Genomic DNA, 25,771 nt, shown 5'->3' with positions numbered 1-25,771 from the left:
AGTCTGTAACCTACACAGTAGGCAAACAAATTTAATGGGGCAAGCACACAAGTGAGTGAGTATGCAAAAGACGGAGATAATGAGAGATTATTTTGGTAATTGTTGTTTTCTTGATTCAGCCTCCTTTTGCTTTTGCTTAGCAACAGCATAAAGAAGACCGGCAGAGAAACCGACGAAAATAGAAGACACGGAGAAGAAATTGATTGGAGCATCAAAGAAAATTAATCCGGACAAGGCAATAGGTAACTTGTTCAAAGCACCAACCATAGAATATGTGGTCGAAGAAGTAACTCTGATACACCAACCTGAACAGTAAGAGATACCGACGGAAGAAGCGCCGGAGAAGATCATGGCAGAGATGACGGAAGCCCTACTATCTGGAGGGAAGTTGAGAGCTAAATTCTCACTAGACCAGTCTTCAAGAATCAAGGAAGCAATAATCAAGATTGGAATCGACAAGATATTGTTGTAGTACATGGTATCGAAGTCCTTGAAGTTAGTCAACTTGATTCTCTTTCTCATGAACAAGACAAAGGAGGCAGATGCAAAACAGTTTGAGAACATCCAAACGTAACCGACATTCAAGTTAAGAGCACCCTCGGAATTCTTGTCACCGAAACAGGCCACAACAGAAGAAAGCACCATCAAAAAGAAGGAACCCAAAGCCATTGAAGTGACCGAACCACCAAACCATAAAACCTCACCGTACGCAATCAAGATAATGGTCAAGTTCTTGAAGATGGTGTAGACAGGAATAGTCAAGAATTGTAAAGCCTTGGAAGAGGTGTAGATCATAATGACCAATAAGAAAGCGATCGGAGACCACTTTCTGGCCTCATTCTTATTGAAGTTTCTGTAAGTGATAACGCCCGAAAACTTCAAGACTGAAATGACCAAGACACAGACAATGGACTGCACTGCTAACATAACAAAGTTCATGTTGAAATTGTAACCAGACACAACATATTTATTAGTAGTAGTCATTAAGATCGATGATAGACAGTAGCATAGGATAGAGATTGGACCGGAATTGGTCACCTTCTGGAACATATGGCCCGAAGGTTCTCTGTTAACTGCCTTTCCATATGGAGAGTTATTATCCTTGACAAAAGGCTTTTCTATCTCCTTGTCTGACATGATGATAATGGGTTCAAGAGAAAGAAAAGGGGCCGAGTTAACAACGAAAAAAATGGATACCGGGAAAACCGCGATACGGAGAGAAGAAAAAACAGCAGTGCGCGTGGTGAGCGCGTTTCACCAGGGCATTTCACAGGGCATTTCACCGCGCATTTCACCAGGGAATAAAGAAGCTCCGCCTACCGAAGGGTGCCTGCTTTCTTAGCTCATGGAACCAGCCACAGCGCGTTGAATACCTTTGGTCCATCTCATTTACCTCAAATAATACAGAGATTCATTACTAAAAATATAATAAGTTAAAAAAAACTAAGTAGTGAAACAGAGCAGTTAGTCTCATGGATCATACGCAGAAATCCCGATGGACTCCCCATACAGGTCACCAGCTCCTGATAACATCACCGCAACGTCTCAAGTATCTAGAATAATACTAATACACGGTGCGTCTAGAGGAACTAACTCAAACCTGGAAGAAAGGATGTTCAGCATACGAAAAAGAACAGACTCAGTCACACAAACCCACTTCTATATCTCTCTATACCAAAAACCATGGGACTTAAGCAGCAATGGTAACCTCAACATCAACGCCAGGCTCAATAGTGATCTGGGTGATCTTCTTAACCAAAGAAGCTGGTGCATGCAAGTCGATGTATCTCTTGTGGATTCTCATCTCGTAATGCTCCCAAGTCTTGGAACCTTCACCGTTAGGGGTCTTTCTGGTTGTAATAGATAACACCCTGGTTGGCATTCTGACAGGACCCTTCTTGTACAACTTCTCCTGAGCAGCGTTGTTAATGATGTTTTGGCACACCTTTTCCAACTGCTTAACCTTAGTAGAAACTAAGGAAATTCTGATCTTGTGGATCTCTTGTTGCTCAACGATTTTCTTTTCGTCAGACATGATGATATAGGTATTAAAGTTGATTCAATATATGAATTCTTTCGAGACGTCTAAAGAAAGAGAAGCTTTATCAAGTTGATCATCATTTTGTTCTCCGTGAGATATTATAAAAAGTCGGTGAAAAAAAAAAAAATTTGGAAAAAAAATTTCGAGCGAAAGCAATCCACACCTCGCACCTTTATATATATCTTTCACTATATCTACCTAGAAGACTGTACCATCCGCAAAGAGCTCAATAGGAGGACCTCCATCGACTCTAAGTTTCTTTGCAATAGCTCTGCCAGAACACCAGGAACCGGCCTCTATCAATTGTGGCAACGTCAACTCGTACCTAGTACCAGTAATGCCCATCTTTTTGTTGACTAGTGGTAACAATCTATCCAATAAGCAAATTGTACATGATCTCCATTCGACTATAACATCGTTTTCTGGAGTGAAGGTGGGGATTTCTGGATTGAAGCCAACTTTCCTAGAGAATTGTAGGCCTTGACGCAATCTATCTGGTTTGAGGGTAAGTAGCTTAAAATCCACAAATAAACCACCGTTTCGGTATTCGGGTAATCCGGTCATATAATTAGAATTCAAGATCTCGAAATGGCCATACTTCTGAAGTGGTAAAAAGAGTGAATAGGTCAACCACTGAACTAACTTATGGAAAGTAACCACTTTAGACCATTCAGGAATGTTTTCAATACCCAAGTCAGCTTTGGAAAGGTTGATTCTATCGTTTAGGTACCAAACATCACCGATGACTTGACCATAGAGTCTAATTCTGCCTTCGCTAGGCCAAATTGGCTGAAGACTTTTAATAAGACACATCCATAAATCATCCAAGTCAAGTTTGAGTTGACCCTTTTCCGTCTTACTCTTCGCCTTATTGGCTATAAGATAATCAATCATATTTCCCGGTCTAGCATCTTGACCGAAGATGACCTTATTGGCTACCAAGGTCTCTCCCAATTGTTTGATCATCTGGTATCTGCCATCAAAACCTGCAATCGGATTATTCTCAGTTACTTGGAACCCTTTTTCCACCTCTTCCGTAGTGAGTTGGGCCAATTTCGAACCGTTGACAACGTACCTATCATCTATAGAGCTGCTAAACAAGCCATCTGTGAACATATGGAAAGTTGCCACAGCAAGTCCTTCGGATCTCAATACTTCAGTTCCGTCATCTTCAACGTATTTCCAACTATTCCCAGCTCCAGCATCAAGTAAAACGCTCACCATAAATAGATCTACCAACTTCTTACAGATTTCCAAATCTGTCAAGTCCTTGAATTGAGTCGCTATCAAGTCAGTTAGTCGAGGTTTATTGTTTCCTTCAAAGTGCTGGTATCTTCCATGGATAGGAATAGTAAGTAGCGATTCATCTGTGGGATATTTTGATTTTATCGTGCTGATAACGAAATCGGCCACGGAGTCAAACTGTTGGTAGTCCACATCGAAATTAGTAAGCTTATCCACTTCGATAAGATTATCGGTGCACTGATTGGTCTCTCTGACTGACCGAATCGAGTAAAGATACTCTATTCTTTCACTAGGAATGGACATGGTGACTGACTGAAGGCAAAAAGGATTGGATCTGCAGGAACATTCACTTCTTATATGTATAGTAAGAAGGGTGTCTTGTCGGAGTTGATACGCGGATATCGTCGGGCTTCAAGCAAGGCTGTGCTTATCTTACCTAGACCCGGCTTATCTGATGATTTATCTCGATAGACGCGTCGATTGAAAACTTCCCTCATATCTTCATCTCTCTTTCCTGCATATACCTACGACCAATAGTTCACAGAGCAGCTGATGTTTCTTCGACAGCTAAGCAAGAAGACATATATACGTTGGAACTCCACTAAGAGTACTGGAGATTTGGGCAAATATTCGTCTTTACGGATTCCATCTTCGAATCCTTCACCTTTCTCTTTGAGAAGGATCGAGGAAGCTACACGGAAGGCCAACGAATTACTAGAGAGAAATGCCACAGAGGAGAAACTGGTGAAAGATAAGCAGACGAGTTCTGTACACGATATTCGTGCTGCTCAATCAAAATTTGACGAGGTGGCTTTGTCTGACAAAGAGCTACGAGATCTCCCAGAGATCTTGGCCATGAAAAAGCAAGTCGAGCAGCTGAAGAAGGGGGAAAGGCAGCATCAGAGAACACCTCAGGGTCATCTGAAACAAACCAAGAGTGAGAAGACCATTTCTGCTTATGGACAGAAGGTTTTGAACCAGTTACAGAAGCCGGCAGTGACAAATAATCGGTATATTTATGACCCCAAATTAGACTTAGTGGTAGATAAACTAAGAGCGCCTACACAAATATTAGGAATGCGGCATAAGAAGAACTCAGACAAAGAGACGGTAGGGAAAGTGATAACTGGATTTCCGGTTTGTCTAGTATTGAAAACCATTCCTTCATCGGGTACTTCGTTGAGGATCAAAGAAATGGTTGACTACATTGAAGGACTCAATAGAAATTACAACGACGGAAAGTCTGGAACTGAAATTAACTTATTAGATCCCAATGATTACGAGCTTGTCCTTGATTATACGATTCTTTCAGGCTCCAACATGCTAAAACAGTTTCTTACTGAGGACGATACCTCTGAAGTCGACATGAGTTTTCTTTGGCATATGCAGGGTAAACAAGAAGTGATGTTAATATTGATTACGGAGACAGGATTTCGAAATTCCTCGTCGTTTTTGCATCAATTTGAGGACAGGTTTAGTAAGTATTTCGAACTTACCGCTTGTATATTGAATGCTCCCAAATTTCCAGTGCTCTCTTTGATCAGAAAGCCGGACAGTGACTTGACTAATAGAGAAAACGAGATCATGGAGGATAATTTATACGTGGTAGCTAGTCTGGGACTAGTTAAAGTCTCCAAAAAGAAAGATGGAACCTTGATATTAACGAAGAGGAAATGACTAGTTCATCCCTGAGTCTGCCTAATATATTTGGTAACATCAGCTGCAAACTTTGTGTTTGATTCACCATTGGCCACTGCTCTCTTGTATCTTTCCTGTATGGCTTTCTTGGCGGAAGATATCTTGGATGCCTCTTCTTCATTATCGTTATCATCATCAATATTGATTATTCCATGTTCGTAGCCTCTAGCTTCATCTTTTTTTATTTGTGCATCAATCTCATCATCGTCATCGTCCTCCTCATTACCTGATGAAATATCCGACAGAACATCGATCCTTTCTCCCGTTTCAGTCTCTTTCTCTTTCTTTTTATCCTTATTTTCCAACCCCATATCACTCATAAGATGCTCCAAGTTCTTTTCCTTATTTTCCTTTTCCCTTTCCTTGCGCTCTTTCACTACTCTTTCTCTTTCCTTCACATAGATCTCGTTATATTCTTCAACTTTCGAATCCACTGCTTTCAAAAAATCATCGAATCCTTCTCCAGTGTAGGCAGAACAGCTGACAGTATCTAAAGTAGAGTAGAATTCTTCCAAAACCAAACTCATAGAGTTGACTAGCGATGCCATATATCCGGATCCTTCCGATGTCTCATCACTAAGTTTGATGTTCTTCTGAAGAGCATCCTGGAAAGACTCGAAATCACTCATCCATTCCTTGGCAAAGTCTGCCTTTTTCACATCCGTCTTATTGAACACCAAGATCATAGGCATCTTTGTCTTGTATAAAATGGAACACGCATATAGCATATTCGAAATGAATGTGGTTGGAGAACTTGTTCTTGGTGTATCTATAATGTAAGCAATCACTGTAGGGAACTCTGATGCAAATGCTTCAGTAATAATAGAGCCAGATGCTGACCACACAAAACACTCAATTTGTCCTGGAGTATCGATAATGCAATGATTGAAGTTCGACGATCTTTTATCCACCAGACCGATCACTTGGTCGATTTTCGTAGCAAATAGATTCAACGAAGTTACAATGGCACCATTAGGTCCAAGATTATATGTCTCCATCACCTTCTTATAATTTATCGAGTCCCGAATATCAATGTTACATCCAAAGGGAACACTCCTAACTGCTGGATCCAAGTTGATCACGTAAGGAGGATTTTTTTTTGCGTGAAGATGTGAATTAAGCCTCTGCATAAATGTGGTCTTACCAGATCCAGCCATGCCAACGCAGATGATGGTCACGGGCTTCTTAGCAGGCAAATCTTCCATCTTACCCTCTTTTCTAGCTTCGTTTGGCTTGGTATCCGTCATTATATGGATATACTCGGTTGCGAAGAGGAAGATACATTAGTGGTACCAGGAGAGATCTTTGATCGCCTTTTTTAATCGAATCTGAAATTTTTCAGTGGATTATGTAAGCGATGAGATGGAGGTCGGGGAGCTAAGACTTTATCGAAGAAGAACACAACGGCAGTCATACAAAGAACAAGCAGGCTGAATAGCAGCACTGTCATTACTGTGTTTTTTCACTAGAAATTTAAAGAGAACAAAAGTCCACCATCCGTGGTTCACTTAAGCCGTTAAAAGAAATATTACATCCTCTCAAACACTTGTTGTTCTAACCTCCATCTGAAATAAAACATACTAAATATTGCAAGATCATCAATAATATTTAGATGATGTTGCCCTGAGCAGACCGTCTTCATCCCATGCATCCAGCATCCTCATCATACTTGAAGTCCTTTCATATGACACAATATTCTGTTGTATGATCTGCTTCTCGATCACTCTAAAAATTTTTTTCACAAGATACCTGCTCTCCTTATGCCTTTGCAGAAGGAAAGCTCCAACGGCAGAATTCCAACAGCTTTGCCACCAAGATCAGCGTAACGCAAAGATGAACGTCGGTACCTTGCATCAGTGCTTTTTAGGTACCCTTCAAGCTGATTCGGGTATTAGAACTAATGCAGAAGAAGGACTTAAAGAGGCTGCTAAGACTCAGGGCTTTCTAGCTGCATGCCTTGACATCTTGGACTCCTCTGACGTCGAGTTGCCCGTGAAAAAGGCCTGCCTTATCTACTTCAAGAATGTCATTATTAGAAATTGGGAATCAGGCAAAAATATCGACAATGACGAGAAACCCATCGTTAGGGATAGACTTGTTACCACCATTGTTCATTCTGAAAGAAGCATGAAGAGTATCTTTGTTCCTGTTCTCAATGAAGTTCTTGTTGCCGACTATCCACAGCAATGGCCTAGCTTTCTCCCTACTGCTGTCTCGCTCATGAGCAATAGTAATGATCTTGACTCGCTATATACTGGAATTCTTTGCTTTTCCGAACTTTGTCGTAAGTACAGGTGGATGAAGAATCCTGACAGAAGCGCCGAATTAGACCCTATAATTGTACAGTATTTTCCAAGTCTTTTACATATTGGTAAGCAACTTGTGTCTGATCCTGCTGCCCACGATTCTCATTGGGAGGTTGGAGAAATCGTCAAGTTGATCATGAAATGTTACAAGTTTGTCACTTACATGGATATGCCTTTACCCTTACAGGAGAACAATACTGATGCTGGCTGGATAACATTTCACGTTGAAACCATGAACATGAATCTTCCACCGAGTGCAATGAAAATGGACGAAGACGAGCGGTATCTTAACCCTTGGGTCAAAGCCCAGAAATGGGCATATGCCAACATTTTTAACATCTACGTTAGATTTGGTTCCAAGGGTTGGTTAGCCAGTAGTACGTATGACAAATTTAGAACCTTCTTCTCTGGTAATGTTGTTCCAGGCCTGTTGAAAGTGTATTTTGAAAAAATACAGGAATGGAGACAACAGGGTAGGTGGATTAGTGATGCATGCTTCTATCAGATTATTTCCTTCATCGAGCATGCCGTCACAAAAAAGTCCGCCTGGCAACTTATTAGGCCTTATATGAATACGTTGATAACCGATTTAGCATTTCCATTACTTTGTCCAAGGGACTCTACCCTTGATCTCTTTGAAAATGACCCTCAGGAGTACATTCTGATGACATTTGCCATTGAAGAGACTAAAAACTCACCCATAACTGCCGCTAGAAACATGATCTCTACGCTGGTCGAGAAGAGAAAGGAGGTGGCGTTACAACCTGTGCTTCAATTCGCCTACGAAAAGCTAAGCTCTCTCGCAACTGCCCCGGACGTTCTTGAAACAGCCAAGCAGAAAGAATCGGCTTTGAGATTGATCGATGCTATCTCTCGACAGCTGGTTGAAGATGAGAGTCCAGTGAAATCTCAGTTGGAAGAGTTCCTTGCTACCTCTGTGTTCCCCAATTTTAAATCTCAGTATGGTTTTCTCAGAGCCAGAACATGTGATGTTTCTTCCAAGTTTGATAAGGTTGACTTCACACAGCCACAAAATCTCAGCATTCTTTTCCAAGGTGTTATAAACTGTTTCAACGAAGTAGATCATATCCCTGTTCAATTTGAAGCTGCTATGGCAATTCAAGCTTTCATTGACTTCCCTCAATTCAAAGAGGCATTAGGATTGATAATTGTCGCAACCACGGAAAAGTTGCTTACTCTCTCCAATGAAATTGATAGTGATGTAATACCTGCAGTGATCCAATCATGCGTCGAAAACTACTCTGAACAGTTGGAGCCATTCGGAGTGAACTTGATGTGCAAGTTGACAGAGCAGTTGATGCGTATACTAAGTGAACTGAATGATGCTCAGAACTCAAATGTCGACGATTATGATACCGATGAACTGGGTACCAAGACAAATGCTGCTTTGGGACTTTTCAGTACAGTCATCACTGTTTTGTTGTACTTCGAAAACTCAGCAGAGAAGATCAGTAATCTAGAGCAGATATATGCTCCGATGATACAGTATGTCTTGAGAAATGACCTTGACAGCTTTTTTGCCGAAGCATTTGAAATGATTGAGAATACCACTTTTCTAACGAGGAGCGTGTCTCCGATAATGTGGTCTCTATTTGAAGATTCGATGACAGCACTAATGAATTCAGATCTTTCGTTGAATTTGGAGGACGCTGTGTCTGCTCTTAAGAACTATTTAATGTATGGGGGCACTACTTTCAAGGAAAACAAGCAGTATGAACAAGCAATCATGCAAATGGTAATGAAAGTGTTTACCACGGAGGGAGACTTTGCTGCTGATGATATGCTAAATGCAGCAGAGATTGCCACATACTTTGTGCTTGCTTTGAACGCAGACACAGCGGGACCATTTGTGCCTCATCTAGTAAAGGAAGCACTCAGATTGATCAGTTCTGATGATGTTGAGCATTCTTCCAACATTTTCAAGACGATTCTGGCCAATGTAATTATTGCATCCATGGTGATCGATCCCAATGATTGCATCCAAACGTTGTTTGAGCAGAATGCCTTTGATCAATTTTTCAATCTATGGACCAAACTTTGTGCCGGCTATAAGAGAGTGTTCGATTTGAAACTATCTATCCTTGCTTTAATTAGCTTTCTTAACATTGACTCAAAATCTCTTACGCAGATGGATCTTGGCAAATTCGTACCTCAATCAGGAATTAACTTGGCCGTTTTACTTACTGAGATACCACAAGCCATTAGTGATTTAGAGAAGAAGAGAAAAGAATTCAATAGCGAAGAGGCCAAGTTCAACGATTCGACATTTATTCCTGCAGGAATTCATGATGATGATGATGATGACGATTGGGAGGATGAGAATGAGGAAGAGAACCTAGACGATCTAACTGGTGAATCGGAACTAGTGATGGATAGCGATTATTTAGACCAGTTTGGATTCTCCACGGAAGAGGGTCTTGATGATGATCCGTATGTCAACACCCCATTGGACAACTTGAATGTATTTAAGACGTTTAAGGACTTCATGTTTACTACGCAGTCCGGAGACACTGAAAAATACTCTCAGATTTTGTCCGTTTTGACGACTAATCAGCAGCACACACTTTCCAACATTGTTCAGATAGCGTCAGACTAGATTAGAGAGTAAAGATATGCGACGAAACGCATTTATATTGAAATACCAATACATAATGAGAGTAGAGAGTATGATAGTAGATTGAGGTCTCCGAACAATTTCCAGTGAGCACTTCTCTTAAAGCATTTCTAAGATTGGCGTTTACTTAATTCATGATTTTCATGCTCCACTTCAGTAGTAATGCACTTTGTCTTCACCAATCCTGTTTCATCTGAAAAATGGTTATGCTCAGGATACTACATGGTGTACGGATGTATATGTTGAACAGAAAGGTCAGCAGTGTATGCGAATACATAGAAGTAATCCAACCACCACCACCTTCTTGAGCTATAACGTTCACTTTTTTTGGCTGGACACAATCTGTCACTCGTTTTACTTGACCCAAGCTTACCTATTCCTAATGAGCGCAAACTTTGAAGTGGCAGAAATAAGCCTAAAGGACAGAAACACAACCGACGTTCTGTACGATCATTATTGGGGATTATGGTACTTTCTATTTCCATTCTACGTGTTGACACGTACTGAAAACACGATGCTTTATATGTCTATCCTATGCATCGTTTTCTTACTTGGGTTGGGAGTCTTGAGAATCGTTCTTCCTCTAGTTCTGGAGGCAGGGTCTCTACTCACATACATTGGTTCCCATGTTTCTCGTGAGATTATGGCCTAATGATCACTACTTCTGTCATCCGACTAGACTAGATCTTAATAATAATAATACTAGTGATAATAATAATATATGCTTAATTTGTGTAGGCACGCGAAGTCGAGACCATTAGAGCTTAACTGCTTTACTGCGCATCCACAAAGTTGTCTGACAGTGTCTTTCTCCTGAAGTTGCCTGATATGACCGCAAATTCAGAGGCAAATCATTTCCAATTTGTAGCCTCAACTGCAAATATCATCTCCATCTATCAATTGATCAATGCCATATCACTTTTTGGTGATAATTGTTTCTTGAACATTACGAACGACGGTTTAAGCTTTAGTATAGTGGCAAATAACATATGCAAAGTGCTACTTACATTAGACAAAAGGTTGTTTAGTGACTATGAATTTGATCCTATAGGAGAAGTAGCTGATTTGGGGGAAGAAGAAGGAGAAGAAGATCAAACTACAGAAAGCATCACTATTAACCTTGATCTTCGGTCTTTTTTGGAGACAATCAATATACATATACCAAATGATAGGGAAACATTAGATATGCGTACTAAATGTACGCTCAGTTATCAAACTGAGGGATCTCCTTTCATTCTTACCTTCGAAGATGATTATATCATTGAGAGGTGTGAACTTCTTACTTACTTTGTCGATCCTGAAGCGAGACAAAACGTTAGAGTTGCAACTGGACGACATAAAAGTAAAGACACTGCCGTTGAAGGGGATGAAATCGATAATTACCAGCAAATGGTTGTGGATAATACGATTTTCCAGCTAGATTCGTCCAAGATTATCTTTGATATAGTGCTAAAGTCTTCCATTCTTTATGACGCATTGAAGGATATGAACGACTTGAATACGGACGAGTTTATTCTCTACTGCTCCAAAAGGTCTGAGAATTCTAAGATAAACAAGAAGCGCCTTATTTTTATATCTCGATCTGAAGACAGCTCTATTGGATACTCGAAGCTTATCATCCCCGAAAAGAAGCCCTTTCTAAAGCAAATCGAGGTGTTTAAACCTGTAAGAAGGATATCTGAAGAAGATGGAATAGATGAGATGATCATGGCTTCATGTTCTGCCAGTGTTTCATCTTTCTATCGATTTCAGTACTTTGCTAAGATTATCAAAGCTATCAAGCTCTCTAAACTCATTAAAGTTCGTAAGGATATGAATGGGTTAACCTCTTTTCTAATCTTAATTGGCTCCGAAACTTCTCGCAGAGACAATATGGCCAAGAACGGTGATTCTTCAAGCGTGAATGCCTCTAATACTCATCTTTTCTATGGTACAAGTATCGAATTCATTACTTTGGAGTCCATTCCATTGGAAGAACGTATTCTATCTGGGGAATCACTGACAAATGTTGACAGGAATGCCATAGCATTGAAATTCGGCTATAACAATAAAGCCATCGAGAGACTGATTCAAGATGAAGAGAATATAAAGGTGATTCGCGTTACTGGCGATGGTCAATTGACTACCCTAGATGACTACTTTCACACTTCTTCAATGAATGATACAGAGGCAGAGACAGATCGCGGATTTGATGTTATTATGCCTCCACCGTCTTCAACAAATCTTAAACATAGAGCTCCATCTACAAGTTCTTTCACCACTGTTCCACTACAGATTACCGAGGAGCTCGCGCGATCAGTTCTCGGTCTTGGAATGAATGCTACAGAAGCGGCTAGATCTGCTAGAGCGGCGGCGTCTGCTTCTACTATAGATGTCGATCGTACAGTCAGTGAGGAGGAAGACAGTAATGATGATAACCAATCAAAGGGTGGGAAGAGGGTTAAGAATGCTAACTTAACAAGGACAAGAAAGAGGAGTAAGAGAAAGGAAAATGGAAAGGGAAATGGTATAGAAACAGTTGGAGGTGCTATAGAAATCCCGTTATTCATATAATCTGTATAAGCAGGGTCAATAAATAACCCTTAAATATATCACGTGAGGATATTAAGTGAGCTCCTAACAAGGGAGAAAAAATTTTCAGACTCGGCGCGAAGTGAAAAATTCGAGGACTTGTCTCTCACTACCAGCATATCTAAGACCTTCTCTTTCTTCATAAACTGACCGGATAAATCATCTGAGGACGAAGTTTAATACTTATTTAGCAGTTTCAACTAGTACCAGTAAAAAATGTCAGAACAACCAGAACAACCAGAAGAAACTGTCGTCGTTGAGGAAGAAGTTGTCGTGGAAGAGGAATCTACTTCGGTCTCCATTGAAGACTGCTTGAAGACCGTCTTGAGAACCGCTTTGGTTAATGACGGTTTGGCCAGAGGCTTGAGGGAAGCCACCAAGGCTTTGGCCCAAGGTGAGGCACAGCTATGTGTCTTGTGTGATTCTGTTACTGAGCAGAATATCATCAAGTTGGTTGAAGCTTTGTGCAATGCCCCAGATGAGAAGATTCCTTTGATTAAGGTCTCTGACGCCAAGCAACTCGGTGAGTGGGCTGGTTTGTGCACCTTAGATAGAGAAGGCAATGCCAGAAAGGTTGTTGGCTGCTCTTGTGTCGTCATCAAGAACTGGGGTGCCGACACCGAAGAGAGATCTGTTTTGTTGGAGCATTTCTCCCAGGAGTAAACGGTTATTTAACTTTAATCTTAACTTAACCCTGTTAATAAAATAAGGGTTTTCAACCCAACCAGCCGCTTGTAGAGATGCATCTTCTTCGCTACAAAACTGAAATTGAACCTGAACCTGAACCTGAACCTGAAACTGAAACTTAAACTAAAACTAAGACTAAAACAAAGATTAAAATTATAAGCTATAACAACCTGGAAGACAAAAACCTAACTGAAAACCCAAATGATGGAAAATAAAAAAGAAACATCATACTTCAAAGTTCAAAGGCCATCTCAGGCTGGAACTCATCACTGTCATCAGCAATGGCAGACTCGTTTGCGAGAACGTTATCGTTTTCGTCCTCGTCTTCGAAGTCCACATCAAAGAAGTCGTCATCAGAACCGACTATCTTAGAATATAATAATCTGGCTTCCGTAACCACACCATCATATGAAATTTCGGTAGAAGGCATACTTGAATAGAGAACATTTTCATCAGGACCTTTGCCAGGATGATCAGTCTCCTCTGCTTTTTCAAATACACCGTTGGAAACCACTCCAAATGGTGCTACTGAAGTATGCTGAGTAAACATTAGCTTGAGCAAATACGTCAGCTTCTCCTTTGGAACAAACTCTTTGAAAGACTTACCCAATTTCACAGAGTTAATAACAGATATGCTACCATTTGCATGAATGGCCACATCGCTATCGGTCAAATTGACATCGAATCCACCAGCTTCGGATTCTCTTAGAATCGACTCTTCCATCTTTTTAGATGCCGCCTCCAAGTCTCTTCGTCCTCTCTCACCTTGCTCGATGGTGGAAAGATACCATATACACTGATTTTTAGGGCATGAACCAGTACCAGATCCCATTATAATTGACTGAACCGGATACACGTTGTTGGAGCTGAGCGACTTTGGAGGGAAAACTACTATAGCTGCACTTTCACCTTCGGCAAACCACTCCTTACACGATTTCTCCACAATGGTTATCAATCTAGTGATCTGGTAACGTCTTTCTGGTACATTTCTAGAGCCTTGAGCAGCCTGAGAAGGTGAAAAAACCACTTTCTCGGTAACTTTCACTTTACTACCATCAGTGAAGGTGGCAGTTTTAGTATCAGCATCGAAACTTTGTAGAGTGGACTCCAATTTATACGTAGCACCGGCAACCGCAGCAGATCTGCAGAAACCTTGTGAGATCTCACCAGGTCCTCCATACTTAGAGTAAAGCGTTGGGAAGTTTCCATATATGTTGAAAGATACTAAGTATCGTCTAATACGTGAAAGACCTTGAAGCGTTGAAATATCTGGCTGAGGAACCATACCTAGCGTATAGCAGAGTTCGTTAATCTGCTGTGGAGTCAAATGAAACTTGTCACTGACAAACTGAGTAAATGGCTCTTGCATATGCTGCTCCAACTCCTGCTTGTTTTCAGGTTGTTCGTACTCAAGAACGAACTTCATGAATTTCATTAGCATACGCTTGTTTGAAAGCGTCATTGATTGGTCGGTAAAGATCTCTTCCTTGGTGGACATGATCTTGCCAAAAGTATCCTTCTCGAAAGTATGGAAGTTACTCAAAGATTGGAACTCCAAGTAACGATATACACGGGAAGTAATCAGCAAAGAGAGAAGATCAGATTTGGTGAACAGAACACGAGGAGTCAAATCAATACCATAGTCCCTGGACACAAGTCTGTGAGGGAAAGGTATATGTAACATTGCCTTAGAAAAGCCCTGGAAACCGGAAAGTGAATCGTTGACGCTTGAACACCAGGCTTTGATTTGCTCAATAGTTAGAGTGGCACAAGTATCACCATAATAAGGATTGGCATCAACATGAAGAACACAAGAACCTTGCCATGCTAAAGCAGCAGCTAATATACTCTCCACTAAACCTGTACCACAAATAAGAACATCACACTTTGAAGGAATGGAAGGCAACACAGGTTTCTCGATACCCGCCAAATAAGGAATAACCGAAGGCCTACGAGAGCCTATACCTATACCTATACCTGTGGACTGACGCTCAGCCATAGAGGGACGTCTATCGGCCATTGAGGCACGTCTAGATTCCACAGTAGATGCCATAACTATACAGCCACTCGAGAACAAGAGAAGAAATTATAAGATGGTGTGGTAGTGCTAACAAACAAACCAGGAGCTGCAGAACTTTGTTGAGAAATTGATAATGATATAGAAACAAGAGAACTACGAACACATAAGTGAGTCGATGACTAAAAAAAAAAATACATCCTCGACCTTCGAGTCTATTACATGTGAGGGGTGAAGTCTCAATGAAACAATAGGAGAGAAAGAGTATAGAAAAAAAACAGGAAAAACTAGAAAAAATGACGAAAAAGCAGGAAAAAACGAGGAAAAAGCAGGAAAAAACGAGGAAAAAAACAGGAAAAATGCAGGAAAAACAGGAAAAATGCAGCAAAAAACAGCAAAATAGCAGGAAAAAAGCAAAAAAACACAAGTTAAAAAGTTGTTACACATAATGGAAAAAAAACTATGATAACGATAAAAAAATTTTCACATTTGATAGGTGGCTGTGGTGGCCCAGAACTGGTAGGAGATGAAGGACATCAAAACAGAGAGACAGTGAGAGGCGGTGATAGATACACCGCAATTGTCAGACCCAGTACGATGAGACAGAGATAGGTTAGTCATCCATATAACGAGAGCATCTTTTGTGAATTCTAGTAACTTCCCCGGTCTTTCCGAACGAGTGGCGTTGTAAGCCGTGCGTGTCACTATACGTACGTAATATACTATTATATTCACTAATTGTTAATCAAGGACTGATCACGTGACTATAAAGAGGTAACAGAGTAGGATTGACAATATCATAGACGTTTAATAGACTAATGCTGCTTCCCACTCTCGATTCGATGATCGACCCAGGATGACTCGAAATATTCGCGGATCTAATGACGTAAACTTATCGGAGACATAACCCCATCTTTTTCCTTATGAGTCTCTCACCCGGAATTGTTAAGAAGTGGATCACGGAAGCACGGGAGCAACTTACGCAAGCCGAACAAATCTGTAATGATGCGAATACTTACATTACCTTGACTACTACCAAATTGACTTTACGCGATGATCGATTGCCCAAGATGATCTTTTATATGGATTCCATTAAGCAGCAGCTTCGATTGTTAGGAATCATTAGAGACAGTTTAGATCTGAGCATTAATAAGTTATTTGATAAGAAGGTTGATTTGAAAACTAAGCTCGACAAGGAACTTAGCGAATTGAACAAGACAGTGACTTGTTTGAAGAATGTCAACGTAGATGAAGCCTTCAATAAGGACAAACCTTCCCTTTTCTACTATATTTCTGAGGATGATCTACTTGTATTATTGGAAGATGTTGACAAAACTACTAAGCAGATTGACGAACTCATCAAGAACAATCGTACCGATGCCCTACTGATAAGGATGGGATCTGATTTGGATAATCTTCTCAATGAGTTCAACGCTTTAGAGACAAATTTTAATGTTCATTCCAAACCTAATGGTGACAACTCCAAAGTTAAGGATTCAGTAACTCGGCTATTAAAAATAAATAGCGAACTGGAGATGGATCTGGTCTCGATATTAGAAGGATTCAATCGTCATTACGACCAATGCATGAAATGCTCAGAGATGTTAAATGATGATTCCGTGAGTCTGCAGGACTTACAGGACCTACAAAATGCTTTAGTCAGCGATATCAAAGAGCTACCGCATGCCATGGTGTATCTTAAGGGCGATCGAGATACTGTAGTGAAAAATTGCAAAGAGATAATCAAGAGCGTTGGAATATTCCAGACCTTCTATGATCAAGTAGAGAGTTTTATAAAGGAACTTACAGAGTATGGAAATACTAATTTGAAAAGACAGATGAACGACTTCAATGTCATCGATACAAAATTAACGGCCAACCTCGAGAAACTGGACGAATTGAAGAAAACGGTAATCAATTACACTCAGGATTTTAACCAGTTCATCGTATCGTACTATTCGTTGGTATTAGAGATCAGCAGAAGGGTGAATGCCAACAAGAAACTTGAAGATCTGATTGAAAACTTTAAGATCAACATCTGTGAGATGATTAATAATGATTACGATCAACGAATACAGTTCATGAGCCTTCACGGTGATTTCCTACCTGAGAATTTGGTCTCTCCACAGCTCATTAAAGATACCCCACCTAGAGTGGAAATAAATCTTTCTACAGAGGATCTTCCTGTGCTGGCGAAAGAGTCGATAGCAGAAGCGCTAAAGAAGATATGACACTTTTTTGGTCATATATATATACATATATATACAAGAAAGAACTACGCCATTATTCATAATTCTCTTCTAGCGATCTAAACTTGGCAACGATCTCATTCGCACCCATCTGATTGACTATTCTACTACTTCTGGACCTAATGGCAAATTTCTCGGTCTTCACTTCCTTATCTCCAACAATAATAATGTAGTTGTATCCTTTGGAAATGGCATCTTTAGTTCTAAAACCAATAGTTTCGCTTCTGGAATCAACATCTACATAGAAATGTCCTTCCGTCAGTTTGGTAGGAGTTTCAAAGTCATTTGGTTCATTACTTAACACCTTCCGTAACTTCTGTGCATATTCCGTATGCGATGAGTTAATTGGAATGATCACTGCCTGTCTCGGTGACAACCAAAATGGCCACTTACCCTCGTAATGATCAATTAACATGGCCAAAAACCTTTCTACACTGCCTAAGATAGCCCTATGAATCATCACAGGCGTTTCCAATGTATCCATTTCACTCTGATATCTCAATCCAAATCTTTGAGGAAGCTGGAAATCCAATTGAATGGTTGCTACTTGATGGTCCTTGCCAAACTTATCAGTAAGCATGATGTCAATTTTCGGTCCATAGAAAGCACCATCACCTTCGTTGATACCCCATTTAGCCGAACCAACAGTCTCATCAAGTACACCAGCTAGCTGTTTCTCCGCAAGATCCCACTCTTCCACTTTACCTATGAACTTATCGTGAGGTCTAGTGGATAGAAGCATTCTGTAACTGTCGAATCCGAACACTCCATAACAGATCTTAATAAGCTTCAATGTATTAGAGATTTCCAAACCGATCTGCTCTCTGGTACAAAATATATGGCCATCATCCTGATGAAACCTTCTGACACGGGTCAAACCGCTAAGAGCACCACTAGCCTCATTTCTATGCAAGCTGGACCAGTCACTCAACCTTATGGGGAGCTCTTTGTATGAACGAGTATATCTACCAAAGATAATACAGTGACCGGGACAATTCATTGGTTTTAGGCCGTAAACATCGTTAACATCATCATCTAAAAGCTTCGATTTATCATTAGTTTCCACTTTGAACATGTCCTCTTTATAATTCTGCCAATGTCCCGAGGTTTCCCATAAATCTTTCTTGAAGATTAATGGTGTTATTACCTCGGTGAACTCCTGCTTTGATTGCTGAAGTTTCATGAATTTGATCAACTTATTGATGATTCTAGTACCGTTGGGTAGGAAAAATGGAGATCCAGGCGAATAAGGACTCAACATGTAAAGCCTTTGCTTGGTCGCAATACTCTGGTTGGCATTGGCCGAGGATTTTTTCTCCGCAGTAGCAGCAAAATTGATACTAGTCCTTGACAAATATCGACAGAATCCACTAGGAAGCCTGTCTGCTCTAATGTGCGTGAACATGGCTTACCGAAGTAGAGTTACCAGAACTCGTGTCAGTTCCTTCCACCGTATATTTCTCAGAAGCAAGAGATCTTTTAAATCACGTGCGTACTAAAAATACCTGCTATGTCATGAAAATAAATTATATATATATATATACGATAGACGGAATAGTAATAGTTAAAGGACAGGAAAAGGTCAGTTATCGGCCTGGTCTCTTTTATACTGTCTTGCCAACTCTGCTCTTCTCTGCCTATCTTTAATCTCTGCATCTCTTCTCTCCAACTCCTCAACCCACAATTTCTCTCTCATCCGGGCCTTTTGCACAGCCAAATCTTCTTCTGTCTTCTGTTGCTTCTTGAGAGTCTTATCGTAATACATAGAACCAAAAATTAATGCAGCAAGAGTGAAACCTTGTAATCCAACTCTCCATCTGAACCAGATCTGAGCACTCTTAGAGTCTCCAGTTCTCACACCTTTAGCGGCCAAAATAACTGCCACCGTGGTAGCTAGACATCCCAATGGAACCAAGGGCTGCTGCTTCGATCTGTATATAATTTTTTCAAATGGAGTCATACTATGAAGGGTAAATTGTTAGTATATATAGGGAGTTGCCACCACAATAGCAGTTCTAAATATCCTACTTACTCCTCTAAAGGATCCTCATATGAAGAAGGTAGTTCATTGGAAGCACCAGGCATAATATTAGGTAGTCAGTTGGTTAGTTAGCTAGTCACACTAAGGAAAAAAAAAACTGGAATTGAAGATCAAGTGAGAAATTTATACTAAGACATTCATTAGGCGCACCTGGCATGACAGGCTTCTCCATCATAGTCCCCTCTTATTGGTATAACTATAATCTTTGGGAGCTATCACCAAACCTTTGCCCTTGATGGCTCCTCTATATATGGTCTCTATAATGTCGATTAATTCTTGCTTATTGGAAAGCACAAAGTTGAGCTTGTTGTTATTACCAGTACCGAAATCGCACATCATATGCTTGTTCCTGTAGAAAAACATTACCGTCATCGGATCGTAAAGTTCGTACATTTCATTGAAATCCGGCACGTCATCGATATCACAGAGATATATCACAGCAAACTGTGATATTGACTCGGACACCTTATATAGAATCTCATCCATAAGCATACAATCAGGATCACCATCTCTACCGAATCGTATCACCACTAGCCGATCGTCTTCTGATAATATAGCTTGATCAACATGCCATCCTGTCCGTAAATGGGGTAGAAACACAGACATCCTTAGAATGAGTTTAGCTCTACTGGTCCTCCTGGCTCTACTGGCTCTCCTGGCTCTTCTGGTCCTACTGCTCTACCGACTTTGCTTTGTTGGTACATACAAAAAATAAGCCCCGTCTCAGGGGGTGGTGTCTCAGTCTCAGTCTCAGCCTCAGTCGCGGCCCGAATCTCAATTTCGCTGGAACGCCCGCCCGGTTTTTCTTCTATCTATCTAATTATATTTATTTCTATTTTTTATCTATACATCAGTTTTGCTTCTATAGACAATTATTCACTCTTCCCAAAATGTCCAGTGCACAACCTTATGATCCTTACAATCCATTCAGTGACGATGCGGCCAAAGAGGCTCAACAAGGAGCCGGCGTTGGCGCAGAGGCAAACTCTACTGCAAATGGAGCTGGCGCAGGCTTAGGTGCTGGTGCCGGTGGCGCCGGTGCCTCTTCGCAAGCCGCTAACGAATCACACGCTAAACTTCACAACTTGCAAAGCACATTGGATGAAACTGCAGGTATAATGAGAAACAATCTGGAAGCCATAAACCAAAGAGGAGAAACATTGGAAGATATGGATACTAGAGCCAACGAACTCAGTAATAATGCAAAGATGTTTAATAGGTCCGCCAATCAGGTCAGAAAAGACATGTGGAAAAAGAATATGAAGCTTAAAATTTGCGTCATCTTAATCGTCATCATTCTTCTTATTGTGATTATTGTCCCTATCGCTGTGCATTTCAGCAACTAAGTATATTAAGAAAGAGAAATAAAAGCTAATGAATTAAAAAAGAGGCATGTAAAAGCCAAATATAACGAAAATAGCATGTAGGGTTAATTCTGCACAGTCTCAGCCTCACTGTAGCCGTTAGTATTTCCATTCTGCGCCAACTCTCCTTCTCTTTCCTCCTCCTTTAACAGCAGCTGTCTTTGGAGAGCTTCTTGAATTGTTGCATTCTTTGTAACCAACTCCACGATTCTCCGAATAACAGGAACGTTCAACCACGCTGGAACGTAAGCTTCAACGCGATGGAATGGACGTAACTCAACATGACGGAATGGATCTTCAAAGTGGCCTTCTGCATTTAATGGCTCGAAGAAGTCGGTCGATCCTCCTGTCTTCTTTACTTTATCTGCCAATGCCTTAGTCACCGCTGGAGAAATCGGAGTTTCATAATCTGCAACGTGATATTGTGAGATCAATTTCTGAATCTGCACCGGCCTTAGAGCATAACAGATCTCGTAGATGATCTCGATATCATCTGGAGTATTCTTACGAAGTTGTAATAGCTTCGAGACCTGCAATAGATGTGCCAAATATGTCGATCCTTCTTGGATATCATGCGCTTTGCACCATTCTTCCAGTCTGGTAACATTGTAGTTCAATTGAAGACCACGCTTCCATGAGAGGAAGTTTCTTCTCATGATCAAGTCGTTGAAGCAAAGGGCGTCAACAAACTTGAGAAGCTCAATGATTACCTCATTGATCACTTGAGGTTCGATAAAGTATGCTTTCATCGACCAGTATACCGTGTTAAAGAAAGTAAGAACGTCATCCATCTTGTACTTAGGCTCGTTGTGAAACATCTTTGTAATAAGGGGGGAAGGAGACTCTGGTGCTACAAATCCTGGTAAAGCCTGAGCTAGAACAACAGCAGAAATACACTTCTTCTCGAGATCCTTGAGCATCTTTTTCATCCACATGTTGTAGATATTGTAAGAAAGAGACTCAAAGTCCTCTTTAACAACGGCAACAAGCTTCAAGTATTCGTCGTATTCAGAGTCCGTCATGTCCTTAGAAATAGCATCATTAGCGAGAATCGTCGACTGAGCATAGGCCACAAAACTGTAGAGCTCGTGGGTATTGGTTAGCCAAAATGCACCGTGGGCAATAACATCGTCCTCTTTAAGAGAGCCAACGATGTTTTGAATCACCGACAACACTTCTCCAAGGAATGTTTCAGATTCCGATGTCAAACCAAGACGCCACATGTCACTGAGGATAATAATAATAATTCTTGCAGGGAAAAGAACTTCTTTCCGAGTCAATTCGGAAGCCACAGATGCAGCAGGAAGCCGCAGACCTTTTAGTAGGCCATCCACAACCTCCTTATGCAGAGTTTTGGCGTCTTTTAGCAAGGTCCATAATTCCGTATTGATAGCCTCCAAGCTATTCTCCTCTTTCGTTGTTGGAGCAAAGATCGAGACAGGTCTTACGTCATAATTGCCATTCGTTGGCGAGCTGGCCACATTTCTACGGAGTGGCGAAGAAGAAGTAGAAATAAATCCTCCATTTCTGCCATTCACTATAACTGCCGTACTCAACTGCTTCTGTAGGTCCTTGAGCTCTTTCTGTAATCTGTCCACAGATCCATGCAAAGTCTCGTTTTCTTGCCTGCTTGAATCCAACTCTTCCTGAGCCTTCTTCAATTGAGAAATGTTTTCTCTCAATTCCTCCTTTAACTTGACATGAGAGGCACTCATCACTTCCACCTGGGCCTTGGCATCCTCGTACTCCTTCTTGAATAAAGAGATATCTGCCGTCAGCTTCTCCACTGCCTTCTGATGCTCCGATGTCTCTTCGTCGTGTAGAGAAATTATCTCTAGTTCTCTCTTCTTGAAGTTTTCCCGAGAATCTTGTGAATCCTTAAGATTCTTCTGAAGTTGCTCAATCTGTGTAACAAGTTTACTGTTCTGCTCCACCTTAGAAGCGAGACCTTGAGTAAGCTCGATCACCTTGTTCTCCAAACTGTATTGAACTTCTTTCATACGATTCAAAGACTTTGCCTCCTTACGTAACTTAACATACCTCTTCTTAGCCATCAGACGTCTACAGCAGCATTCAATGATTGTAGCAGCACGCACGGTATGAGAATACTCCTTTCTAACGGAATAACCACGAAACACAGATTGAAGACTTATAGCAGCTTCCAAACGCAAATGCTGGGAAATATCCAATCTGAGATAAGCACCACGCAGGAAAGCCTGGAAAGCAATAAGCGAAACAATAATCTCGTTGAACTGCTTCCGCAGCATATAACCTCTGACAAGAGACTGGATTGCTGTAGCTGAGTCCTTCTCGATCTGCTTCTGAATCCGTTTTCTGGCCAAGTAACCTCTGAGTAGTGCTTGTAAAGAGCGCAACGATTCGATGGCTGCCAAATATTGTTGACGTACCTGGTATCCACGCAAGTATTTTTGGATGACAATAGCAGATTCCTTAATCTTATGAGATCTCAACTTCTCAAGGTAACCTAAAATTCCCGCTTTGAAGAACACTTTGGTCTTACCTGCTTGGTATTTATGATTATCCATAATCTCACCGGCAAGAAGCATTCTGGTAGCCTCTTTAGCTTCCGCTTCAGAGGCCTCGCCACGCAAAAACTTCTCACGCTCAGTAGATGGCAGCAGAACCGCAAAGTTGATCAAAAAGTCTAGATATGTTGATCGTGATGGGAAACCGGCACAGGAAATCTTAATTGTTTCTAAAACACCGCAAGCCCTAAGCTGAGAGAGAACCATTAGCGAATCAAACTCCCATGCCCTCTTCTGTTCATTTGGCTTGATACAACGAATGTAATGAGCATTCGTTGAATTGATAGTTTTCATCAATTCAATTAAAGACGACTTGAAGATGTTACCAAGAGTGGGCTTTCTCATCATCCCCGTTCTTCTTCCACCTTGAGGATTTTGGCCCAGCTTTTCTGCAGTTTTTTCAGCTGTTTTCAAGACTTCAGAAAGAAGATTATTGGTTGTATCTTTAAGGTTATCCAGCTGACCATCGGAAACAGTATCTCTGTTTTTTTCAATGAATCCTTCGGAATCATAAGTGACATCCAAAGCATAGTGAGATATTATGAACATATTGTTGCTGAAGCGGGGTTTGTGGAACACATCATCGGTAGGCTTCTTCAACATGGACTGATACATTTTATCAATCCATTGCTGATTGCTACCGGAAGGTAGGCGAGCCTCTTCATCAAGTAAAGCTAAGACACCCAGCTTACCTTCGATAATATCGATACAAGGTTGGTTATCAGAAAAATCGATGAAAGACCATTCGATCTCCTCTCTAATATACTCTTCCTGTTCTAACTTGAAGACGTGTTGAGTAAACTCTTGCTGCAACTTCTCGTTGGCGTAGTTGATACAAAATTGCTCAAAAGAGTTCTTCTCGAAATGTTCAAAACCGTAGATATCCAACACACCAATAAAAGTGGCCACTTGGGCCTCCGACTCTGGTGTGTAGAGATTGACATTGATGAACTGAACCAGCCAGTCGAATAGGGAAGCATATATATACTTTGCAACAGAATCACGAGCCACAATGGCCTGATCGTAGTTCAAGTTAGAAATAATCTTTTCGGTACGGGTATTGATCTGCTTCTTAACAATCCATCGAGCAAAGTCTTGGGCATTCAATCCCAACAATTCACAAGCCTTAACAAGACTTGGCTCCTCGGCAGATAAGATAGCATCATTTCTGGTTCTTTGAATATTGATATTACCAATGTGAAGCAAACCAGCCAAAATCCTAAAGCTCTCTTTCTGCTTTACACCACCGATGCCGACCATAGCCAAGGCCTGACATGTATCTTCAAACTCTTTGGCATCGTCAACATCGTCAATTTCAGGCACACCACCTTGGTTCAAGTAGAAGAAATCAGAAGTAGAGGTGAGACTAAACTCCTTCTTAGTAGAGGGATCCAAGCCTGACATTAGCTGATAAAAGATATGATAATTACGCTCTGTATGAGGTTGAAAAACCAAACGTGAACGCTCCAAAAGATAAGTTCTGATTCGGGCACCACAGATGACAACATCTTTGTCAAAGAGGATCTCTAAATACTTACCAAAACGAGAAGAATTATCATTTCTGGTGGTCTTGGCATTACCAAATGCTTCCATAATTGGATTGGTAGCCAAGATCCTCTTCTCGGTTTCAGACATATCATGCTTCTTCTCATCGGTTTCAACAGAGGCGAAATACCGCATAATGTATTTTGCTGAAACGGTTTTTCCTGCACCAGATTCACCAGAGACGACAATGGATTGATTCTGCTTCTCATTGATCATGCAACGATAGGCCTCTTCTGCAATGGCAAATAAATGAGGTTCTTCTTCTCCTCTGTGCTTGAACGCATATCTTTGAATACGATGTTGAGAATACAATTCGTCGTTACGCTGAAATGGGTTTATGGCTATAAGAACAATACCGGAATATGTGTATATGTTTAATTGAGCATATCTGGTTCTTATCGCGTTCAACACGGAAGGCTCATTGAGATGAGATAATTCGGTCAGATCCTCAACAGTCTCGACCTGATTTCTTGGCAGGGGAAGACCATCAGTTCCTTCTTCAAGTGAGGGAATCTCAAGATCGACATTCTTCTCGCCATCTTCACTAACCAAATGAAGTTGGTATCTGTTATTTCTATGAGTAAGCTCCTTGACTTCAACTCCTAGCCAACCTTCTTCTTTGTCAGGAATCCAGCAACGAGTACCAGGTTCGAAATTGGTGGCCATAGCGATCAAGTAGTTGAGATTGATAGATGGATCTAACTAAGAAAAAAAAACCACCAAAACTTGGTATCTCTGCTGTTGTTTTTCTCTATTTCAAATCTTTTTCCTTTGTTATTTCACGGATCTCGCTCCTGTTCCTCTCTGTCTGTCAACGTGTTTTTGG

At 40.9% G+C, this 25,771-nt stretch overlaps 15 protein-coding genes across 15 annotated transcripts; 6 read left to right on the top strand and 9 right to left on the bottom strand.

Moving 5' to 3' along the window:
* Nucleotides 1-87: 87 nt before the first annotated feature.
* On the bottom strand, nucleotides 88-1,137 carry VRG4 (GDP-mannose transporter into the lumen of the Golgi; the record flags this gene model as incomplete). Its single annotated transcript, XM_038924628.1, has 1 exon — nucleotides 88-1,137. The coding sequence occupies one exon, from the start codon at nucleotides 1,135-1,137 to the stop codon at nucleotides 88-90; it is 1,050 nt and encodes a 349-aa protein (XP_038780556.1).
* Nucleotides 1,138-1,690: 553 nt separating this feature from the next.
* On the bottom strand, nucleotides 1,691-2,035 carry RPS20 (40S ribosomal protein S20; the record flags this gene model as incomplete). Its single annotated transcript, XM_038924627.1, has 1 exon — nucleotides 1,691-2,035. The coding sequence occupies one exon, from the start codon at nucleotides 2,033-2,035 to the stop codon at nucleotides 1,691-1,693; it is 345 nt and encodes a 114-aa protein (XP_038780555.1).
* A 204-nt stretch (nucleotides 2,036-2,239) lies between these two features.
* Nucleotides 2,240-3,589, bottom strand: FOA43_004383 (uncharacterized protein; the record flags this gene model as incomplete). Its single annotated transcript, XM_038924626.1, has 1 exon — nucleotides 2,240-3,589. The coding sequence occupies one exon, from the start codon at nucleotides 3,587-3,589 to the stop codon at nucleotides 2,240-2,242; it is 1,350 nt and encodes a 449-aa protein (XP_038780554.1).
* A 249-nt stretch (nucleotides 3,590-3,838) lies between these two features.
* On the top strand, nucleotides 3,839-4,963 carry FOA43_004382 (uncharacterized protein; the record flags this gene model as incomplete). Its single annotated transcript, XM_038924625.1, has 1 exon — nucleotides 3,839-4,963. The coding sequence occupies one exon, from the start codon at nucleotides 3,839-3,841 to the stop codon at nucleotides 4,961-4,963; it is 1,125 nt and encodes a 374-aa protein (XP_038780553.1).
* Nucleotides 4,964-4,968: 5 nt separating this feature from the next.
* Nucleotides 4,969-6,231, bottom strand: FOA43_004381 (uncharacterized protein; the record flags this gene model as incomplete). Its single annotated transcript, XM_038924624.1, has 1 exon — nucleotides 4,969-6,231. The coding sequence occupies one exon, from the start codon at nucleotides 6,229-6,231 to the stop codon at nucleotides 4,969-4,971; it is 1,263 nt and encodes a 420-aa protein (XP_038780552.1).
* A 586-nt stretch (nucleotides 6,232-6,817) lies between these two features.
* Nucleotides 6,818-9,907, top strand: FOA43_004380 (uncharacterized protein; the record flags this gene model as incomplete). Its single annotated transcript, XM_038924623.1, has 1 exon — nucleotides 6,818-9,907. The coding sequence occupies one exon, from the start codon at nucleotides 6,818-6,820 to the stop codon at nucleotides 9,905-9,907; it is 3,090 nt and encodes a 1,029-aa protein (XP_038780551.1).
* An 846-nt stretch (nucleotides 9,908-10,753) lies between these two features.
* FOA43_004379 (uncharacterized protein) lies at nucleotides 10,754-12,478 on the top strand (the record flags this gene model as incomplete). Its single annotated transcript, XM_038924622.1, has 1 exon — nucleotides 10,754-12,478. One exon carries the CDS (start codon nucleotides 10,754-10,756, stop codon nucleotides 12,476-12,478), a length of 1,725 nt encoding a protein of 574 aa, XP_038780550.1.
* A 234-nt stretch (nucleotides 12,479-12,712) lies between these two features.
* RPS12 (40S ribosomal protein S12) lies at nucleotides 12,713-13,159 on the top strand (the record flags this gene model as incomplete). Its single annotated transcript, XM_038924621.1, has 1 exon — nucleotides 12,713-13,159. One exon carries the CDS (start codon nucleotides 12,713-12,715, stop codon nucleotides 13,157-13,159), a length of 447 nt encoding a protein of 148 aa, XP_038780549.1.
* Nucleotides 13,160-13,415: 256 nt separating this feature from the next.
* On the bottom strand, nucleotides 13,416-15,236 carry FOA43_004377 (uncharacterized protein; the record flags this gene model as incomplete). Its single annotated transcript, XM_038924620.1, has 1 exon — nucleotides 13,416-15,236. The coding sequence occupies one exon, from the start codon at nucleotides 15,234-15,236 to the stop codon at nucleotides 13,416-13,418; it is 1,821 nt and encodes a 606-aa protein (XP_038780548.1).
* Nucleotides 15,237-16,123: 887 nt separating this feature from the next.
* FOA43_004376 (uncharacterized protein) lies at nucleotides 16,124-17,431 on the top strand (the record flags this gene model as incomplete). Its single annotated transcript, XM_038924619.1, has 1 exon — nucleotides 16,124-17,431. The coding sequence occupies one exon, from the start codon at nucleotides 16,124-16,126 to the stop codon at nucleotides 17,429-17,431; it is 1,308 nt and encodes a 435-aa protein (XP_038780547.1).
* A 52-nt stretch (nucleotides 17,432-17,483) lies between these two features.
* On the bottom strand, nucleotides 17,484-18,854 carry FOA43_004375 (uncharacterized protein; the record flags this gene model as incomplete). The annotated part of the gene is made up of 1 exon (XM_038924618.1): nucleotides 17,484-18,854. The coding sequence occupies one exon, from the start codon at nucleotides 18,852-18,854 to the stop codon at nucleotides 17,484-17,486; it is 1,371 nt and encodes a 456-aa protein (XP_038780546.1).
* Nucleotides 18,855-19,031: 177 nt separating this feature from the next.
* RCF1 (Respiratory supercomplex factor 1, mitochondrial) lies at nucleotides 19,032-19,534 on the bottom strand (the record flags this gene model as incomplete). The annotated part of the gene is made up of 2 exons (XM_038924617.1): nucleotides 19,032-19,410; nucleotides 19,482-19,534. The coding sequence occupies 2 exons, from the start codon at nucleotides 19,532-19,534 to the stop codon at nucleotides 19,032-19,034; spliced, it is 432 nt and encodes a 143-aa protein (XP_038780545.1).
* Nucleotides 19,535-19,661: 127 nt separating this feature from the next.
* DIB1 (U4/U6-U5 snRNP complex subunit dib1) lies at nucleotides 19,662-20,096 on the bottom strand (the record flags this gene model as incomplete). Its single annotated transcript, XM_038924616.1, has 1 exon — nucleotides 19,662-20,096. One exon carries the CDS (start codon nucleotides 20,094-20,096, stop codon nucleotides 19,662-19,664), a length of 435 nt encoding a protein of 144 aa, XP_038780544.1.
* Nucleotides 20,097-20,380: 284 nt separating this feature from the next.
* Nucleotides 20,381-20,836, top strand: FOA43_004372 (uncharacterized protein; the record flags this gene model as incomplete). Its single annotated transcript, XM_038924615.1, has 1 exon — nucleotides 20,381-20,836. The coding sequence occupies one exon, from the start codon at nucleotides 20,381-20,383 to the stop codon at nucleotides 20,834-20,836; it is 456 nt and encodes a 151-aa protein (XP_038780543.1).
* An 83-nt stretch (nucleotides 20,837-20,919) lies between these two features.
* Nucleotides 20,920-25,611, bottom strand: FOA43_004371 (uncharacterized protein; the record flags this gene model as incomplete). Its single annotated transcript, XM_038924614.1, has 1 exon — nucleotides 20,920-25,611. The coding sequence occupies one exon, from the start codon at nucleotides 25,609-25,611 to the stop codon at nucleotides 20,920-20,922; it is 4,692 nt and encodes a 1,563-aa protein (XP_038780542.1).
* Nucleotides 25,612-25,771: the final 160 nt, after the last annotated feature.

The sequence above is a fragment of the Brettanomyces nanus genome, chromosome 4, assembly GCF_011074865.1.
Source record: "Brettanomyces nanus chromosome 4, complete sequence".
Classification (NCBI taxonomy): domain Eukaryota; kingdom Fungi; phylum Ascomycota; class Pichiomycetes; order Pichiales; family Pichiaceae; genus Brettanomyces; species Brettanomyces nanus.
This window is presented reverse-complemented; position numbering and strand designations above follow the sequence as displayed.